Consider the following 13,212-nt stretch of genomic DNA (forward strand, 5'->3'; position numbering starts at 1 on the left):
GAAATGTGGCATCAATAGAAGCGTCCATTGAGCGCAGATCTCTTGGATATGGAAAAAACATATGGAGTGAGTGATCAGTTTGCTAAGATACAAGTAAAGTTCCCCTTTCAGACCTTGTGATCTAGAGGGCAAAGGATGTCATCCGTTTCTTTGGCCAATGGTTAACGAGCATGGTGGCCAGCACAACGACCAACCGCCTTTACTTTTCCACAACTAATGTCAGGTACCCATTAGAGCTGGGTGGACTCAGAGGCACCCAAAGATCCCGAAATAAAAAATCCCAGTCTTCACTAGGATTCGAACCAGGGACCCCGGTTCGGAAGCCAAGCGCGTTACCGTTGAGCCACCGCGCCTCCGCTTAAAGGTTAAAGCGGTGTGCACTCTAAAAGATGCGCACTTCTTGAAACACTACAAGAACAATAATATTGTCTTCAAAGACATAAAATATATAGACTGGAACACGTTTGAAGCTACTATTTCTTTCGTCTAGTTCCATGGAAGTGATTTGATTTTATACACAGCATGAAATTCAGAAAGAATTCCGAGGGTATACAGAGTTGGAATTAAACATTACACAATATTGTTGTAACCCTGTCTTGCACCAGTGCTTGTGGTGCGCACTAGCGAACGTAAACAGGAAGACACTAGGAGAGAGAGAATAACAGTGCATCGGGGATTGTGAAGAGTCTGAATGTTTGGAAACTAAGAAGCCAGCTTTTGTGCTGCCTGAAGGTTATAGAAGGGACCTGGAGCGAAGCGGGGAAGGCTGTCGTTGGTCCTCATTCGGGTTAAGTAGCAAAGGACTGGTATAGTTAGAACCAAGACTCTGGGGATGTTATATGTTTGTGAATAAACACCTGCATTTATTTCCTGTTAAACTGTGTTGAGTTGCCTGCCTTTACGTTGAGTGCCTAACCTAGAGTTGCAACAATATCATTGGCACTACAATTGAACTAGATTTTAACCTCAACTAAAATCTGTAAAAGCAGAGTTGTGTTCGTTTGTTTGTTTGTAAAATTTTTCACATGGTTCTGTTGTTCCTTCAGAGTTGAAGAAAATTTACTTCCTAGTCCAAACCTCCCGCAGGATGACGGGGGATGGGAGCGGGCAGGGTTTGAACCCGGGTCCATAGATAAATCCACACGACAGTCCAACGCGCAAACCGCACGACCAGGCAGCCATCAATGTTCAATGGAAATGTTACACATCTGATCCGCAATACAAAATTGTCATCACGGAGGTACCCAAATGTACATGTATGCCTTGATTTATGCAATCAGTACTTTAATAGATGACAGCAAAAAGTGAAGCTTAATATTTTATGTTGATTTAAAGTAGGCTAACTATTTCGTATCTACAAAAACAAAAGAATTTATAGATATCTTTTCAAAATCATATTGAATTCTTTAATTATTCCATATGATAATTAAATACAATATTGTTACTGGCCATCTACTGAGTACAAAAACATTCAAGTTATTGTTATAAACATCTAGAATATTTCTTTTTCATTGGAGTTATAATTCTATTAAACATACATTGTATGCACAACATCTATTCAACATACATTGTATGCACAAAGTCTACATGGTATAATGCTGATTTGCTTTATACAATTAAATGTCAAACTTTTTTTTTTCTACGAAACAAGTTCTTAATTTGATTTGATTTTTACTAATGATTTGATTTATACAAAGCATGAAATTCAGAAAGAATTCCTAGGGTATATAGTGTTGGAAATAAATATTAGACAATGTCATTTGTACTAGAATTTAACTTTAACTCAATTCTGTAAAAGTAGCATAGCAAAGTTGTTCAATGGAAACATACATCAATTTATACAAGTCTTATAGGGGTCACTCACAAAGGCTGCAGGATACACATTTGAGACCAAAAGAAAACCCGCTGCCAAGGAGAGACGCAGACGGCAGAAAGAAAATCTAAATCGACCACCCGCGGACAATGGTTATGCTAGCCCTGGAAGTGGCAAAATATGGAGGTCACAGCTAGGGCTGTGCAGCCACAGGAAAGACTACATTCCTTACTAATCTTCGAACTCGAAGACAAGCCTTATTATAGAGGTACACAATTTATACTAGTCTTATACAATTTATTCTAGTCTTACACAATTTATTCTAGTCTTACACAATTAATTCTAGTCTTACACAATTTATTCTAGTCTTACACAATTTATTCTAGTCTTACACAATTTATTCTAGTCTTACACAATTTATTCTAGTCTTACACAATTTATTCTAGTCTTACATAATTTATTCTAGTCTTACACAATTAATTCTAGTCTTACACAATTTATTCTTGTCTTACATAATTTATACTTATCTTAAAACTAGCATATATAGAAAGAAAAAACATTTCCAAGGGAAAGTAAAAATAATGCTCAACAATACTAGAATAATAGCTTATATGTACGAAACAATACAAATAGAGTGTTAATACAAATAACTATTTCCTAACCTCAAATGTCTAGAAAGTGTATCTAACATTATTTTATTCTATTCTTTGGACTGAAGCAACAAGACATGTAAGGTTCATTCAAAATGTACATTTTAACTCTCACAAAATATACATGTATTTAAAAGTATAAACGAATGGACTAGTTGTTATGGAAGTGTGTGTTTGTGTACTGGCTGAACAATGTTGAACAACAGGATCAGTAAATTTAACGAGCTAAGTGTTGAAAATTCTTTAATATCTCGTAATATAGGAAGTCTGTAGATATTTTTGTTTAAAGTTTACTTTTGATTATACAAGAGGACCTCAAGCTTTGATTGAAAGATGTGTGTGAGTTAATACCTCTGCCTAAAGAGCAGGTTGCACTAGCCTCCTGGAGCTAAAACCTAACACAGGCCTCCTCAACACTTGTCCCTTGATGAACATGATGATTTTTATGTCAATTAAATCTGACACCCAAGTGTCCAGATCCAGAGGAGGACAATGGAGGACTGCACAGAATTGTATCAGCTTTAATAAATAATTAACATTTTTCATGTTGTTAGTAAAAGTGTTTTCTTTTTACCACTACGAAAAAAAAAAAAAAAAAAAAAATTCACATGATATAAATACACAAGGAAAGTACCAAACTCAATTTAGCATTCAACAATCTGGAAAGAGGCTAATTGGTAATTGTGTGCAATATAAATTATACTACTATTATTAAGTATTAAAAAAGCAAGTGTGTAGACAGGCATTTTTTAATGGAAGTCTTATGTTCTTCAAGGAATAAGAAAATAAATCCTCCTGATGAAAGGATACAACAAAGATGTCAAGGAATAATAACAAAACTTCATATTAAACATTTTAGGTTCCACACCTATCAACAAACAATCAGCTCTCACTAAATGTCACTAGAAACAACGGAAGGAGGACGTAATGGGGAAGTTTATAATATGCCTAAGAATGCATACATTCTTTGTTATGAATTAATATTTTCCTACTTGGCTATATTAAAATTTGTGCCAATTTAGCTGCCAACTGTCTTGTTTATAACAAAACAAAATACTAAATATCCTTTCCTTTAGAAAGCAAGTGATATAAATGTATGTAAAACAAGATATTTCTCAAAGCAGTGTGGGAAAGTTTTCAAGAAAACTATTCATTGATCAAAACGCTTTCCCTCTTTTTGATTCGACTAGCTCATAATCTACATAGTCATAAATAGTGGATCATAATGCAATAAAGGCATTGACTATTTTAGTTCTCATTGCACATGTACATAATCACAATTAGTTTATCATAATGCACTGGCTCATTTGATTCTATTAGCATATGTATATTGTCACAATTAGTTTATCATAATGCACTGGCTCATTTGATTCTATTAGCATATGTACATAGTCACAATTACTTATCACAAGGCACTGGCTCATTTGATTCTATTAGCATATGTACATAGTCACAATTACTTATCACAATGCACTGGCTCATTTGATTCTATTAGCATATGTACATAGTCACAATTACTTTATCATAATGCACTGGCTCATTTGATTCTATTAGCATATGTACATAGTCACAATTACTTTATCATAATGCACTGGCTCATTTGATTCTATTAGCATATGTACATAGTCACAATATATTGATTCTAAAGATTCTATTTACACCTGTCTTCACCATCCCCTATCTGTTGAGCTTTCTACATTCCTCTCTGTTATTTGTCTTGGATAAAATCTCTTTCAATGACAGGCCTGCATTCTTTTATGTTGTCTTCCCATCATGTTCTTTGTCTGCCTCTATGTCTCATTCTTGTTACCAAGAACGCTATAAGGTTTTAGTTTGCGGTGTTGTTGTTTTTTTACTGTAAAATGCAATTTACTGTGAAGCCCAATTGCTGTTGTGGTCTTGTTCCTAATCTCTTGGTCTGTGATGAGGTCTATGTACTAAGCCACAATTACAATTTATGATAATACATTGATTCTTGTGATTATAATGTCATGCCTACTTAACCCAGATACCAGTTGCCCCAATAACAGTTGATAGTAAAACATTGATTCTTTTTTATTGTTACCATTTATACATTTTAACAATTCATTTAGTATAGTGTTTAAAAAAAAAAAAATAACCAGTAATAAAAAATGCTATAGATTAACATAAACTATAAAACCAACAATTCATATTACACACAGCAATCAATAAATTAAGAACCATTTTAAACAATAATAGAGGAAACCAGTATTTGTTATTGTACTTACTGTTTGCCTATTTAATAACATAATACTAGAATGGTTTCAAGCACACCAGCGCTACTAATTATACTTTCTGTTAATAAATAAATCATGTCACACACATTTTATTCATCTTGTGTTTCACAAAGACCAGAAACAATTTACAGATAATAAAAGAGAGTTTGGCTGAGAACCACGGATTTCTTCACATCTCCTGGCATTAGGCATACCTTTTGATTTTCAAAATTTATATTTTTAAGTTTTTGCTTAGAATATTCAGTATCGTATTAAAAATGTTTCCACTAATCCTACATTGTCTGCACAGATAAGGCTGCTATCTCAACTAATCCTCCATTGTCTGTGCAGATAAAGCTGCTATCTCAACTGTGGCTTAATGAGTTTCTTTTGTGCTGCTCTATACACAGGTTTGAGACTCGACAATGATGGCCAGGAATGCTAGTGGCGAAAAAAAGCAAGATTTCTTTCAGGTTAAAGTAAATAACTACAGCTAAAAAAAGAACATTGTAAAAACATTATCTTATAAATTACAAATGTTAATTCAAAAGAGAAGACAATTACGCCCTATGTGTATCCATGTGCTAATCTAGTTATACATGTCAATTAATACTAATAATACTTCTAATAATAATAATAATAATCTTTATTGTCCATAAGGAAATTTGTCTTACAATTTGTACATTACACCAAACACAACATAACTATAGAAAACCAAAATATACATTCACACCAGACTCACTCATAATTTACATGTGAAAAGTTTATATCAGATAGTTGTATTTTATTTAATCTGATTATTAGGGAGACTTCAAACTTTTTAACATGATATAAAGACATAAGGAGAGACAAAGAGACTTAAAACTAAAAGTAGTTGATTTCCTGCCTAATTAAGGCTTCCCTTTCCATGCTCTATCTTACTAGGGAAGAAGGAGCACTATTCAAATTATTCACAGAACTATATACATTATTTCATTCATTTGTAGGTTAAATTAGAGTAGACTCATTTTTTGTTAACATTTGCTGTACAAATAAATACTATATGGCTTTTATTAATGTTTCATTAATGTTTCACTGACCTCAAATAATGGCTGGAGAGTATGGACTTCATTACTTGTGTTGCTTTTTAACAAGACTAACAAATAATGCATGATAGAATGCTGAAATGGAAGAAATAAATAACCAGTAAGGCTTTGAATGAACTCTACAGCACATAAAGAACTTATAAATAAGCAAAATATTAAAAAATCCTAATCTTATCGAAAGCTTATATAAGGGGAAGAACTTCGCACTTACAAATGTATCACTCAAGAATGTAGAAAGTATTAACCTCATTCCATATCCGACAAAATAATGAATTACCAATAATTAATTAACTAATTGGTAATTTTTTAAAAATTGATTCATGTTTTGTTAGGTACAATACATAATAGTTTAAAGTTTCAACTTGATCCGAGAATGGGTGCGGGAGAAATAATGTGTTCAATTATATAAGGGGATGAAACCGTATATATTTAGCCATATATGTGAATACTAAAGGATTAAATTCCCTTGTGGTATCAAACAAAATAAATTAATTAGCAGTAATTAATTTACTTATTGGTTATATTTTTTTTTATTGATTCATATCTTGTCTATGCCAATGAATAATTGTGCAATTTCAACTTGATCAGAGAATGGGTGTGGGAGAAATAACCTGTACAAACTTTTACCAGACAGACAGACAGAGCTGACATAAGCTTTGTAAAAAAAAATAAACACTTTGCCAAGTCATGGTATATTTTTCCTTCTTTAAATGTACATCTGCTTGGATCTTTCCCATACAGAAGTTTGTTCAGACAGGCAGATGGAGTTGAGCTTCAGTGGGCCTAGAGTTCCAAGAGTCTGAGACGCAACTCTTGTGACAATTATGAAGAAGAAGAGAGATAAAGTGTAAAAGAAAACTATGTGAGTCTGACTTATAAATTGAATCTTACCATGGTGATTGCTTCATTAATAACTATATCCTTGATGTAGGCTAAATGAATGAACTGAGTGACTTTATAACCCAAGTAATACGTTGTCTCCACCTGAAGTCCTAGTGATGGAAGGATGAGAAGATTTTCTGCAGGAGGTAAAAAAATAAATCAATCTACAACTAATACAAAAATAGTACAGAAAAGTTTAACATTTAGTTGAATATTTTCAAATTATTTCCCCTTGACATTGCTTTCTAATTTAAAAAGAAAATGCTGAGACATTTTCTACTGCAATCACTATACAACATGAAACTTCAAGCCTAATACTTAGGCTTTAGGTCAGATATTTCATGTCAAACAATCAGTAGTGGAAATGAGATGTTCCATGGTCTGGGGGAGTGCCATGAGCAGAGACTTCTTGTCATGTCTTCTTTAAAAAGTTTTGAGTTGATATTGTTGCAGACACCTCTTGGAAAAAGGCTTTACATTTTTACAAGGCCCAAATTAGAAGACGAAACAACATCTATTACTAAAAATACTTAATTAAAAAAAAAAACATTGTTAGTAATGCCATTTTACTAATACTCAAACATGGATTGATAACTTAAATGAAAATACAAATTTTCTTTTCCGCCCCCCTCCCTTGAGAGAATGTTGCACCCCCCTCATGGGGCATGCTCCACAGTTATATGAATGCTGCAGTAGTTTACTTCACAGAAATACTCCAAATGTATACAAAATATTTACATCAAACACTCCCAGAAACTTAAAGCTATCATTTATCAAAATTCTGATAACTTGTATTATATTTACATTTGAGTGTAGAGCATACATATATAAAACTAAAGCTATGAAGATTTTACACATTTGTATACTCAAAACTTTATAAGGCTTCAATCACACTGATTAAAAGAAAAATATTGTCAGTGAGTCTTAAATCATTAATACTAATTAACTCACTCCCCACCCCTTAAAACAAAGTTCCACTCATTTGCCATCATGCTTTGAAAATATTTGTATTATTTATATAATTAAAACCCTTTATTATACAGCCATTGTTAGATAACAGCAAAACAAGAAGCACTTGATATAAGTCTAGACTCTCCAGAACCATGGTCCTACAAACAGGTGAACATTTTGCTAACTGAGGGTTAAAGGTCACGTTAGTTTTATAAACTAAAACTAAAATTGTACTGTAAATAAAATACCCAAGATGTAGATAATTAAAGACCCAAGATTTTAAAGCTGACCAAGACATACCTGAATGTATTTTGGAAGACAACTTGAATATAAGAGAGACAATTAAAATAAAACATAAACTTGTCAGAATAGTTTCATCCTGAAAAATTTTTTTTTAAAATTTGAAGAACATTGTAAAACTAGTAAATTCATTTTCAACAATAATAATAAAGTTAAACAAGCAAAATATACAAAATACTTTAAAAAAACAAAACAAAGCTTATCTAAAGGGGAAGAAGTCCATCTATATCTACCAATAATGTACTAGTTATTCCCCTTATTTGATATTGAACAAAAAAAATTAATTACCAATAATTAATTGACTAATTGATTATTTTTCTTTATTGATGTGTGTTTTGTTAGGTACAATAAATAATTGCTTAAAGTATCAATTTGATCAGAGAATGCATGAGGGAGAAATAGCGTTAACAATTATTTAAGGGGACTAAACCCAACAAATTTAACCATATCTGCGAATACTGAAGTATTAGTTTCCCTTGTTGCTATTAAACAAAATAATGAATTACCAGTAATTAATGGTCTAATTGGTTACTTTTTTTAATTGATTCATCTCTTGTCTATATCAATAAATAAATGTGCGAAGTTTTAGCTTGATCTGAGAATGGGTGTGGGAGAAATAATGTGTACACACTTTTTACCAGACAGACAGAGTGAGTTGATATAAGCTTTGTAAAAATAATTGATATTTATATAATACACATTATACACAACTATGGCTTTACTCTCTTTACAAGCCTAAAAATATAAAACGAGTATTCAGTGGGTAATCAAGTAGATCTTGATCTAGATTTACTTAGAGCTATAATAGCTCAAATAATCTACAGAGCATCTATTATTTGGGACCAGAGGTAGTAGTTCTAAAAACCAACAAGTTTAATTAAAATTAATTTACATTTAATTTAAATCTAGATTATTTTAAATTAAATGTTAAATTAAGTAACCTTAAAGCAATAAGCCACCATAAGGAGATCTTATCTTCTTTTCTTATATAATACAGACATTACTTCAAAAAAGAAGATTATGTCCTAGGTCAATCTAGCCATGCTTGTGAATCAATGACTTAAATTCTGCCAAGTCATTGGTTTTCCTGGCTGACTCAGGCAAACCATTCCATGCTCTAAAAGCACTAGGGAAGAAGAAGCATTTTTATATAAATTTGTCCTGACATATAATATATAATATGGAACATGGAATATGCCTTTATCTTTTTTTTATTTCTGAACATTTTATTAGGTTTTGTTTTTGTATTTGAAGATTATGGTTCAGTGTTTTATGTATAATTGCTACTTTACTTTTAAGTCTTCCATCCTGTAGGGTTTCTAAATTTAGTGATTTTACTATAGGTGTTACTCTAGTCTAAATGTGTTCATTAGTTATGAACCTCACTGCTCTATTTTGTGTCTGTTCCAGTTTCTTAATGTTTTCTTGAGTTGAGGGGTCTCAAACTGAGGATGTACATTCTATTATTGGCCTAACCAAGGTTAAATAACATTTTAAATTTATATTTAGGTTCTTATCTTATTTACAGAAATTTCTTTTAATAAACCCTAATGCTTTATTTGATTTTTTAATAGTTTCATCAATATGGGGATTCCATAATAGCTTTTATTTATTATAACACCCAGGTATTTTGAGTTTTTAATCTGAGTTACTGGTTTACCATGAATAAGATTTGTGGTATAATATTTGTTTTAGTTGTTTTTTTTTACTCTTAACTGACATTTCTCTGGGTGGAAGGACATGCTCTAATTTGATTCCCATTTCTCTAATTCATCAAATTTTATTTGTGAAATTTTTAAATATCTTGTGTTGTTTTTATTCAATTATTGGTCTACATATTATGCAATCATCTGCAAATAATCTAAACTAATTAATGCATTTGGATATAATATCTGTAAATTAAAAATATATATTCATATTCTATATGAATCAAGAATCTATTTTAGGTAGTTAACAAAATAACATTAACTCTAAATCTCCGTAATTATTTTCCTTATTTCGATAGTGTTATTCGTTTTGCTAATTTGTATTTCACTATCCTGATTAAACTAATTTAAACTTCAATAACTTTTTTGTTTGTCATCAGAAAATATTATATCTGATATTAAATTGCAGGACACTGCATACTCTTTTTACACAAAACAAATTAAAGTTTATAAATCCAATAATCAATTTTGTTTAATGGGGGTCAAATCAACGTTGGCATATCAATTAGGAGAGAAAGTTAACAAACAACAGTTACTAGATTCTAGATCTAGATGTATATTTTATATATAATCTTGTTATCTTGTTCCAATTAAATCAAATTTATTAATCTAATAATTAGCTTAATTACTAAATTAGGCCTATAAATAGGTATAAATTAATTATAATATAGAGTCTAATTAATTAATAAGTTCAGTTGTGAATACTATTTTAATACAAAATATTTATTTTTTTTAAACCGGAGATATGTTTACAGCAATAAGATCTACTAGGTCTAGATCTATATAATATTATATCTACTTTGTACCTCTTATTCTGCAAGTTGTTAAGAAGAATAAAAAAAAAAAAACTTACCAGAAGATGTAACCCAAAGAAAAATGCCGTAACTATTGTAAACAGAAGTAGCATCACAAAAAGAGCACGATTCTTAAGTCTAGGGTGTATAACTATAAATTCACTACCTAAATCCCCTAAGTCTCGATGTTGCATTTCGACAACCATTTCTTAACTAGTCTAAGATTTATTTTTCATACAGATCTAGAAAAAAATCTAGATCTAGAGTCTACATATTTTCTTGAAGTAACACTCTAACACATGTTTGACATGTTTCAGTCCGAAATGGGAAGGGGAAAAAAAAGAAAACAGAGAGATCTTTTATTTTAGAGTTTATTTAGAATTGTAAATTAGTACACAGACCTATATAAATATATTTCTAAATATTTGGCAATATTAATCACAAACCTATATATTTTCATTAATTTCATTACTAATAAGTAGATAATAACTATGTTTTGCTGGAACTGGGACTGGACAGAATAATCTAGTAGGCCTATAATTTATCCATTATAATAATAATCTTTATTGTCCTTAAGGAAATTTATCTTACAATGTGTGCATTATTCCAAACAAAACATTATAAATTAAAAAAAAAAAACACCACCAGGCTCACTCATAATGTACAAGTGATTTGATTGCCAGGAGAGCAAAGGAGTTTTTGTGTCTGTTTGTCTTTGCATTCGACAGCTGCACAGGATCGGACATTTATCCCTCATGGGAGAAGAATGCATCCCAAAGGCGATCTTAAAGGAGGACGACGAAACAGATATGCCCTCCAGTAAGTACTATAAAGATCAACTCAGGCGCCTTTTCACCCTCACCAGCATAGAGGAAAGTAGCTGGCTAGAACTGCGTATGCAGGTCGCATATCACTGCATTCATCCTTAATCTTCGGAATTGAAGAAATGGACATTATTATTACCGGTATATCTTTATTAGCTATGGTCGGAACATGTCGCTAACACTCAAAATCCAAGCAACTGATAGGCCTATGTCTAAAGTTTTGCTATCAGCGGTGTCGCAGGCTCTGCCAGGGTGTAGCACTGTTTTCTGCAAGCTGTCTAATGGTAGCCGGTTCCTGATTTTTCCTCAGCTAATGCCTAGGCATTCATCTCATTTATATGAGATGATCCATATAGGCCTAGTACATTACCACTTCCCGACTGAAGCAGGCCCAGTTATCTTCAAATTATGAGGTATGGCAGGTGAATGGAATTTTTTTGGTTGGAGGAGTGAGTTCATAATAATACTCACAAGCATTTTTTTCTTCCCTTTTTTTTCATCACTGTGATTAAAACCTTGTAAAATTGTATACAATAGTCCAAGTACCAGCTAAGCTGTACATGCGTAACATTTTATAAATGTATGCTCAACTCATAAATGTAAATATATTTTTTTAAAAACGTCTAGTACCTCTACCACCAAATTAAGGGCGTAGCCAGGAATTTTTTAGGAAATACCCCCCCCCCCCGGGGCAAAAATGTGTGAGTGTGCATCTGTGTGTGTGTGTCCTGGAGTAAATGGAAAACATGTAGACTCCCCGTCTTTGCAGACAAGGGGGTCTGGGGGGAGCGCCGCCAAGCACTATTTTCGGTATTGAAAGCCAACAAAATGCATATTCTGGGGTATCTACAGTGCATTATCCTGCTATTAAAAAGTTTTATTTCAAAAACCGTATGTGCTATTCTTACTGGCTTAAATCCTCCCACGTCGTTCGGCTCACTGGGCGGCAAGCTGCTCCCACAAAAATCTGTCATTGGCAATTTCTGAAGCCTCTTCCTACCTGCTCTAAGGACCTCCATGAAAGTGTGGGTCGTTGTGCTGGCCACATGACACCCTCGTAAAACCGTGGGCCATTGAAATAGATGAACTTTACATCATCTGCCCTATAGATCGCAAGGTCTGAAAGGGGAACTTGACTTATATTTACTACATACAAATTATGATCGCAAGCCAATTTCTTTAGACTTCTTTGTTTCAAGTTTGGACCAAAAATTTGAACATTTTAATAAAAAAAAGCAAGGTTAATGAAACGTTCTACATGTCTTGGATGTTCCTTCAATTCAGAGTTGAGAATTTACCTTCTAGTGCAAACCTTCCGCAAGTGGTATGAACCCGGGACCATCGACCAGAGTATATTACTAAAACGCAAAAAGACATTCAAATACATCCCTCCACATGGCAGTACTTAGATCTGAAGCATAATTGACTGCAGATAACTTGTTCATAAACTGGACATTCATATACGAAAATATTGGCTTTTTTTTTTTCTTCTAGGATTAGTTTGGAAAATAACTGCAAATAAGATTGACACGGAAGATGAAACTTAATAAGCAACTAAATGTACTTTTCATTCGTATTGAACCAATCTCTTAGTACTTCTTAACCTACTATCCCCCGAGTGTAGAAGCATAGAGAGATATACCGTCACTTAGACGACCTAGTTCAGGTGCATCTTGAGCACTACCCTATGGAATCCATCAAGTAGGTTTGTATTGCGCAGCTTCCTTGTGCTCTGGTCCAAATCTCTTTTGTGTTTAGCTGCCCACACAAGCCACCAGTCAGATGGAGTCAGATAGTATAATTAAATAAAATATGCCTAGCTTGCAATGGGGTTTAAACTAAAGTCTCCTCAGCAAGCAGTTGTATGCCACTCAGTTACATATCATTCAAATACATTCCCTCTACTTGTAATAATTTACATATACAACAATAATTCTTACTGAGTTTCAAAACATTCACAACACAAGACA

The 13,212-nt window shown here is 32.6% G+C and overlaps 1 protein-coding gene across 1 annotated transcript; it reads right to left on the reverse strand.

The window, feature by feature from the left end:
* Positions 1-1,391: 1,391 nt before the first annotated feature.
* LOC106080260 (phosphatidylinositol N-acetylglucosaminyltransferase subunit H-like) lies at positions 1,392-10,703 on the reverse strand. Its single transcript, XM_013241603.2, has 5 exons — positions 10,478-10,703; positions 7,919-7,997; positions 6,677-6,804; positions 5,780-5,860; positions 1,392-5,141 (listed from the first exon to the last, which is right to left on the reverse strand). The coding sequence occupies exons 1-5, from the start codon at positions 10,622-10,624 to the stop codon at positions 5,061-5,063; spliced, it is 516 nt and encodes a 171-aa protein (XP_013097057.1). The 5' UTR covers positions 10,625-10,703; the 3' UTR covers positions 1,392-5,060.
* Between the last annotated feature and the right edge of the window lie 2,509 nt (positions 10,704-13,212).

The sequence above is a fragment of the Biomphalaria glabrata genome, chromosome 3, assembly GCF_947242115.1.
Source record: "Biomphalaria glabrata chromosome 3, xgBioGlab47.1, whole genome shotgun sequence".
NCBI lineage: Eukaryota > Metazoa > Mollusca > Gastropoda > Planorbidae > Biomphalaria > Biomphalaria glabrata.